This window comes from Panicum virgatum, chromosome 8N, assembly GCF_016808335.1.
Source record: "Panicum virgatum strain AP13 chromosome 8N, P.virgatum_v5, whole genome shotgun sequence".
Lineage (NCBI taxonomy): Eukaryota > Viridiplantae > Streptophyta > Magnoliopsida > Poales > Poaceae > Panicum > Panicum virgatum.
In genome coordinates, this window is record NC_053152.1 from 44,523,290 (window position 1) to 44,531,906 (window position 8,617).

The 8,617-nt window shown below is 43.5% G+C and overlaps 1 protein-coding gene across 1 annotated transcript; it reads right to left on the reverse strand.

Moving 5' to 3' along the window:
* Positions 1-903: 903 nt before the first annotated feature.
* LOC120686400 (bisdemethoxycurcumin synthase-like) lies at positions 904-7,437 on the reverse strand. The gene is made up of 2 exons (XM_039968600.1): positions 7,192-7,437; positions 904-2,198 (listed from the first exon to the last, which is right to left on the reverse strand). The coding sequence occupies exons 1-2, from the start codon at positions 7,388-7,390 to the stop codon at positions 1,192-1,194; spliced, it is 1,206 nt and encodes a 401-aa protein (XP_039824534.1). The 5' UTR covers positions 7,391-7,437; the 3' UTR covers positions 904-1,191.
* Between the last annotated feature and the right edge of the window lie 1,180 nt (positions 7,438-8,617).

An 8,617-nucleotide genomic window follows, 5' to 3' on the forward strand; every position in this document is an offset into this window, starting at 1 on the left:
CTTTCCTTGACGGTGAAAAGTCGACAGGAAAACAATTTTCCTATCGGCAAAAACTAATTTCCCTGTGTGTCTCGGTCGACAGGGAAAAGTTTCAGGTCTGGTGAGCCTAGGAAGCCCTGATGGCCAACCACCGACAGGGTTATTTTATGTAGCGACAGGGAAAAAATAACCGACAAGCAAATTGTGATTTCTCTGTCGCCTTTGCCCTGTCGGTAATTCCCTATCGGTCCACTGACAGGGAAAGCAATTTTTCATTATCCTGTCATTTTTTAAATTTCCCTGTCGGTTTGGTAACCCTCAGGGAAATTTGGTTTTCCAGTAGTGAGGTGGAGTCTTGCATTCAAAACCAAAATTACCATTTTGTCTACATTCAACACAATTCTTGATCTTTGGCCTTTCGAGCCTATTCTTATCCTCTGTGTCATCTTGGTTATCACTATATCCCCTTACCCCCATTATCTTAGAATGTTGATATATTTAGTAAAGTTTTATCATTCAATTCTTTGATATACTTTAACCATAGTGGTTCCCCATAGTAATCTTACGATACTTCATAATACTTTCTGGTAAAGTGCTACATTGGTATTGTGTGTGCTTGCGGAATAAGGCTTATTTATTTTAACGTATAAAGTATAAGAGACACCAATAAGCCCCCAAGTAAAATAGATAACGAATTTTGTTTGGCTTGGTCAGCATCCAGACAAGAAATGTACAATAATTCTGGTGGAATTATAATGTACCAAAATATTTTAATATGGTATCACATAGTGCTAGCATGCCTTGCTTAACATTGTATCTCCAATTATTTTAAGTATAAGATCATTCATCTAAGATTCTTAAGTTTCATTGTCGTCACTCCACTTGGTCTCAATTAAACTAAATACTGAGTGGTAACATGACTGCTGAGAGCCTGAGACTGCATGGTCTTTCCTTATTCTGATACAAATCCTGTAGCTTAACATTGAAAATAAAAATGGAGATGGTCATATTACTATTATAGTTCTAACACATAGACCTTTAATTTATTTGGAACACTGGAACGGAGAACACACACAATTGGGAGAGTAAATTATGCACACACGGGTAATCGGCACACACGTACACACAGCTCAAGTACTTGTTCACCATCATGCAAATTACTAGCATGCACTAGCAACAAGATCGTGAGATTTAACATATATAATTAGCCTGCTAATTTTCCTTGGGATTGCGCGGTGCGTGCAGCACCATTGTCTCGATTGTGATTCCCGGTCCAAAGGCCAACATCGCCCCCCACTCCGGCAGCCGGTGGTCATGGTCGGCTTCCTCCTCCCTATGCTGGCGTAGCTCATCTAGCACGAAGACTATGGTTGCGCCACTCATATTCCCGTACTCGCGCAGCACATGTCGGCTCGCCGCCAACTTCTCAGGCTCCAGCTTGAGCACCGTCTCTATCTTATCCAAGATAGGACGGCCACCGGGGTGCACCGCCCAGAACAGGTCGTTCCATGTCACATCGCAGGCGTCATCTCCAAGCGCCGAAGTGAAGGCGTCGAGCAAGCACCGTTCGACGTTTTGTCCCAGCAGCATCGGCACCTGGATGGCGAGGTGGAAATCGATGCCGCCTCCCGTGACTTGCATGCCCAGCGCGTACTCGGTCCCCGGTATCGTCGTCTGCGTGGCGGAGATCATCTCGAACAGCGGGCGTTCACCGGCAGCCAAGGGGCCGGCGCCGACGATGACCGCGCCAGCGCCGTCCCCGAACAATGCGTGGCCGACGAGGTTGCTCCCATCGGGCCCGTTGAAACAGGCGAGGGTGATCTCGGAGCAGGCCACGAGGACGCGCGCGCCGCGGTTGTTCTCGGCGATCTCCTTGGCAAGGTGAAGAGCCCTGCCCCCGCCGTAGCAGCCGTGGAGGCTGAGGATGGTGCGGCAGACCGAATGGCGGAGGCCGAGGAGCGAGGCCAGCTGGAGGTCGGCGCTCGGGGCGCGGCAGGCGGAGTAGGTGCTGAAGACAAGGTGGGTGATGTCGGTGGCCGGACGACCCCACTCTGTGATGGCCTTTGCCGCGGCAGACTCCGCGAGTTTGGGGACCTCGGTGGCAACGATGTCGATGCGTGCATCAAGGGACGGCAGCTCTCTGTCGAGGAACTCCGGGTGGGCAAGCAGAATTTCTTCGGTCAGGTGGAAGTGCCGCTTCTCTATGCCTGTTTTATGGCCTGAAATCAAATTAACAGATCTAGTTAGAAACGCCGGCGATTTTAAATTTTAATGCCGCCGAGGAGTGTTTAGGGTGAACGACAGTAGGGGATATTAAGGCGGGAGGAAGCCGGCAAGATGAGGGTAGCAAAGGAGAAAGGAAACATTGTGCCAAAAGAAAGAAAATGTCCGGAGGACGAAGATGACGCAGCTACGTACTGTGAGATTTTGATCTGCGAAGGTTGACATTCATCAACTATGCGGGTGCACTAAACCAGACGATTGAGCCTATAGCATCTCCCCATTTTAGAGGGTACATGGCAAGTGATGCTGCAGATCTGTAGCGTGACACATAGTTAACCATGAGAACCTAAACATGTAGCTGGCACAGCGGCACATGCATATTTTGTCATCTAATGGACTATTAAATGAAAATTTTGTCAGCAGAAAGGTTGTAATCTCGAGCTCCACGAGTCTCATATAAAGTCATTCTATATAAATATTTTATGAAATTTTAAACACCCCTTCCGTTCTAAAATATAAGCATTATCTAGACTCCCTCCATCCCTAAAAATAGTTATTCTAATTTTATTCTAAGTCAAATTATTTCAAATTTAACTAAGTTTATAAAAAAGTAAGAATATTTATGGTACCAAATAGGTATCACTAGATTCACCATTTACCCGGTACTAAAAGGACTCATTAAGGTTTTGTGCCTAAAAAAATAAAGAAAAAGTATTTTATACCCCTTTTGTCACAAGTCACGCGATTTTCATGCGAAATATGCTTGTGCGTGGTGCATGGAATTCGAACCCAGGACCACTAGTCTCGCGTACGAATTTTTCTTACCATCTCACCTACACAGTACATATGACTGAATATGTAAAAGATTGTTCCCTTTTGAAGTAACATATGGAGGACCCAACCGGTACTAAAAGGCCTTCAGTGACTTCCAAATTTGGACCCAGTAGCATTAGTATTGGGTCTAGATCTGTTTGGTACAAATGTTCGGGACGAATGGTTGTTTTTTTAGTAGTGTCATGCTCCTGCGCGGTAGCTGTTGGATCTAACGAAGCGGCCACCAAGAAGTTTGTGCAACTCCACTTTTCAGCTGCTGGCAATCTCCGTTGAAGGAAAGGAAGATAGGAGGAATGTCTGTCTTTCAGATAATCTCGCTGTCTAAGTATAACTTAGAGGAAATGATTGCTAACAAATTGATCTAACATCTATAGCACTTGAAAGTGTTCGATTTCCATGAAAAGAAAGTTAAAACGATAGCAAACTATGATGGGCACTGACTGAATCGTTTCCTGCATGCCTGTTAAATTTAGCCGAATCCTTCGATTCTTGGTACAGTATAATACATGCTCGGTATAGTACTTTTGTTTTTCTATTTATAATAGGCTGATTGAGGGAACATAGGTTTTTCATACGATTATTTAATTTTTTACCCAAGACCAGGGTTTAATTCATTATTTGATTAATACATAGAGTTCTAGGTTTCTGTTTCTATTCTGACATAGAGGAACAAAACCAGCCTGTTATGACTAATCTTGACACTAGGATATCATGTCTAATTTAGCAAGCATATGCCTTCTGTTGTTTAACTGAACTCTGTGTTCCTCTTTTCGGGGAATTTGTAGGAGGTCGGAAATGAATTGGTGCCCTACTTACCGGCTGGACAATGGAAAAACAGAGGAGATTACTATGTATGCACATGTAAGCCCTTGGTAAATAAACACAATTTCTTGAAACCTATTCACACAATTATAAGCACATGGTAAATACAATTGCTTCCGTTTCAAATTTGCAGAGAAGCTGGGCTGAGCATGTGAATATGTATACTGATTTCTCAATGTTTGTATATCTAGAAGGCATAATTGTCAGGTAATCACTTTTTCCTTTTTCAGTTTCCACCTATATGCTTCCAGGTTCCAGCTAATCGTTTCATCTTTAACTTTCCGTTTTTATGGGTTAGAGAGACATGCAGGTGTGAGAGTAGTAGCAAGAGAGCTCGCACACAATTTGCATTCCCATTTGGTTAATTTCCTTTGTGTGCAATGTTGAAAGATCAGTTTACCTTTTTATTAACTAGCTCAGGTTCAGTTAGTTTGATCAGTTTTTCAAGTGAGCTCATTTTTCTGAGCTAATTGTAACAACTGCTGTGTGTTTGCTATTGGGATATCTACGAATATTTTCTTTCAGTAACTCTAGTACATATCAGCCGCACTGCTTTTATTTTCTGTGCCATATTTGCATGTGACATTTTTGGAAGGAATAACTTACTAGTTACTACATCAATCAATAAAGCTTGTGATAAATCGAATGCTTGATGGATGTAAATCGGTTTCTGTTTCTATTAGTTGATGATACTCCATCCATTTTTATTTATATGTCGTATTAGGTTTGTACTATGTCAAACTTGACTAACTTTGACCAAGTTTATAAAAAAATATAGCAACAACTATTCTATCCAATATATACATTATCAACATATATTTCATGGTGGATTCAATGAAACAAATTTGGTATTGTAAGTGTTATTTTTTTATAAATTTAATCAAAGTTTGCTAAGTTTGACTTAGAACAAACCTAATACAACATATAAATAAAAACAGAGAGAGTACATCAATATTTTTTAACGTTGTACACATTTCCTTAGCAGGTGGCAGTCAAGGAAACAACTCTTTTGCTTGGCGTTGAGGTCCGCCAAGGGAACAACTATTTAGCTTGGTGGCAAAAGGCCGCCAAGTAAATAATTATCTTTGGCTGTTAAGGTATTTTTATATTAGCGGTTAGAATATTTTTTTGGCACATTAAAAATTTTAGAGTTATCCTAATTTTCTTAACTACCAAACTGCCTAAACTATCCTTGGCAGCTCACGGCTAAGGATAATTTTCTTGGCGGTTTTTGACTTTTTTTGGTTGCTTTTGGCCAAACTTGTCAATTCTATTCCGTCTGTCATTCCGGATTTCCTACTGCAATGATTATACAAGTTAGGCTTGGGCTATCTAAATTGAGGTGTGGATGGGGATATGGGCTTATTCGTTGGTATATAGTCGGATCTATATAATCATGGGTTATACGTTCGGATTTTATTTGTGTTCTCAGACCTATGCTTGCAAATCTTCCTCATGGGTCTAAATTTTAGATCATTAATAAACTCACAGGTAAAAAAATTAATCCACATCCGTACTCTTTCAATAATAATAAAGTAAAAACCCATCGAAATTTGGCGGGTACTGATTGCCATCTTGCGCTGCTCCTCGCCTTCGAAGCTTGATGATCAGAAATTCAGAATTGTGGGAGCTCGCACCCTGAATCGAGGCCACGCACGGTCGCACCGCAAGGCTGCAGCGGATCGGGAGCGTCACATGCGAGGGAGCGGAGTCGGGGCCACCAGCGGGCAACCAGCGTGGGCGCGGGCAACACCCGTGGCACCGGTGACCGGCAGAGGCGAGCGAGCGAGCAAGCGTTGCGCGGGGAGCTGCGAGCTGGGCAAGTTGGATTGGATGGGTTATCGATTGGTCTGGGTCAACAACTTGTGTGCGGCGGATACAGTCGGTGCTCGGTTGGGACTTGGGAGTCACAGGGCACTTCCACGCCTGGACCGCGAGAGTTCGCCGAGGCCGTGATGCCTGTTCCTTGTTCTTTTCTGTACCTGTATTTCTTATTTTCTTCTTGTGCCTCGATTTATTGCATTCCTGATTGAAGAAATAAAATTTTGGCTGCCAATTCAGTATTCTGGTAGTGTATCCCCACGTTTTTTTCATTTGGAACCGTCTACAATATTAATTCAGAACCACATGAAACCACAGCTTATTGGCATAAAATGTAACTAGGATTCTTTATTTGTAGTCCTATATAGGCCGACCTGAACTTTTATTATTATAAATCAATGGCATATTACAAAGACTTACTGGAAGGCGACCCAAGCAAACATTTTTTTAATGAAACAGGAGGGGCAATGCCCCTACTAGTTATATATTAAATTGAAAATGAAAACCAACGTAAATAACCTGCACACAGTGCAAGTAGAAAACAAAGGATTTAGGAATCAAAAAAGGAAGACGCAAGCTGTAACGACCCGGTCCGGGATAACAGCTAAGATATACTCTACACGTTGAGTAAACCACACCTGCTAAATAACTCTCTTGCGCTTTCATGCTCGCTTCGCGCAAAAGGCTCGAACCGGAGTTACTAGCTTCCCAGGGACCGGCTATTTAAGCTGGTTCGGCTCTCTCTCTGCTTCCAGTTTGGGACTAAGGAGCTGAGCTGCGGTGCTACAGTAGCTCGCGCTACATTAACCCGCGCGCCCAGTCGGCCCCTGGGCCGTGACAATCCCCCCGTTAGGATTCGACGTCCTCGTCAAACCAGCTTACCCATACGGGACAAAGGAGCATGATCTCCTCTCTTGGCCACGTCCCATACATCTAGTGCTAACGATCTCATGTGCCACGTCCGTGGGTTCACTGCCAGCAGCCCATGTGTGTCCGTCCACATGCCGGTGGCATCTGTGTTCCCACGCGCACAACGTGCTCATGTACGCGCAATTCTGCCCGTACGTGGCATGAAACCGCGAGAGTATGGCTATGATAGCCCTGTAACGACTCGGCCCGAGATAACGGCTAAGATCTACTCTACACGTTGAGTAAACCACACCTGCTAAATAACTCTTTTGCGCTTTCGTCCTCACTTCGCGCAAAAAGTTCGAACCGGAGTTACTAGCTTCCCAGAGACCGGCTATTTAAGCTGGTTCGGCTCCCTCTCTACTTCCAGTTTGGGACTAAGTAGCTGAGCCGCAGTGCTATAGTAGTTCGCGCGGCAGTAACCCGCGCGGCCCAATCGGCCCGTGGGCCGTGACACAAGCAAACATATTGAGCGTTTAAAGTCCATTATATTTCAGCTACTACTCTTGTGAGTAAATACGCAGATGAAAATTGTGACTCGAAGTAGCTAGAAATATGATGGAAAGGACGTTAACGTCAGATAGTATATGCATGCTTACTTACATATTCTCTTTAGCCTTTCCTTGAGGTCAGTTAGGTGATCGCTCTTGGTTACTCGGAAGAACTGGTCGGCAAACTTGTCCTGGGGTACGATAGCGCCCGACGGGTTCGCCGTGCCGATGGCGAGCACGGTGGCAGGGCCTTCCCCGTGCTCCTTGCTGCGGCTCTGATGCATTATATTTCCGGCCTTAGCTGTCGTCATGGTCTATGGGAGTGTTCTTCACTTGAACTAGTGCAGCCGGATGAGATGGGGCTCTGTAAGCTCAGGCTTAATTTATACTGGATTTTAGGGAATTGATTGTGCACAGTTGGAATTGACTACGTACAGTTGGGGAGACCGTAAAGCTGCGCGCTTGTGGATTTGTTTTTTCTTGCAATATTGGGGCATTTAGTTTAAAAAAATTTGCGCAGTACCCGTCACATCAAATTTTCGGACATATACATAAAACATTAAATATTGTTGAAAAAATGACTAATTACATAGTCTAACTGATTCATACAAGATGAATCTAATAACGCTAATTAATCCATAATTAGATATTAATTGTCAAATAACAACGAAATATACTAAAATACCCATACCCAAACCTAAACTTTTTTACCAATTAAACACCCTCTATATAAAGCTGTGCGCCTTTATTATTAAGAAAAAAGAATAACAATAGTTGAGTTCGTACAACGCATGTCGGAGCACCCACCCGCTCTGTACTTGTCGTTATATTACACGATAGCAACATTCACGAGCGGGGCCTACAGCTATTAGTACTTACCAAACAAACTAACCAAAGTCTCGCTACTGGAAAACCGACTATTATTACGGGTCCAAAACTGGGCCCTGTAAAAAAAAATCGAGACTAAAAGTCACATCTTTTAGTAAAAACATTTTAATACTGTTTTTTTACACCTCTCTACTGGATCCACAGTTTTAGTATCTGAACTAGCACGTACTCACACAACCCCACATGCACATACGCACTCACACACCCCACGTACAAACCTAGACCTACAACTACCACTATTGACTATTGGAGGAAGAGGCTCTGCTACTGGGAAACCATTTAGTACCGGTTTCTCAACAGGTACCGTCTCTCTGGTACTAAATAGCAAACAATTTAGTACCGGTTGAACCAATTGATACTAAATGTGACAATCGGTACTAAATGGTTCCGAGCCAAAAATATAAAGAAAGAAATTTTAAACCTACTGGGAGCCGCGCACACGAGCAATATAAGTCACAAGTCACGCGATTTTTTCACACGTACGCGGTGCGTGATGTTCGAACCCACGACCTCCGGCCTTGTGCGAGTTTTTCTTACCATCCCACCTACACATCACTTGTGACTGGGTGGGAGATGCTTATCTTTTGAAGTAACCCATGGGGGACCATTTAGTACCGGTTGGTAACACCAACAAGTATTTAAATCTATTT

What these genes read in the sequence shown, in the direction of transcription:
- LOC120686400 (XM_039968600.1), bottom strand. Translation starts at nt 7,390, where the DNA reads ATGACGACAGCTAAGGCCGGAAATATAATGCATCAGAGCCGCAGCAAG. An exon ending in GGAAAGGCTAAAGAGAATAT is followed by an intron (nt 2,199 to 7,191) that starts GTAAGTAAGCAT and finishes ATTTGATTTCAG; the next exon opens with GCCATAAAACAGGCATAGAG.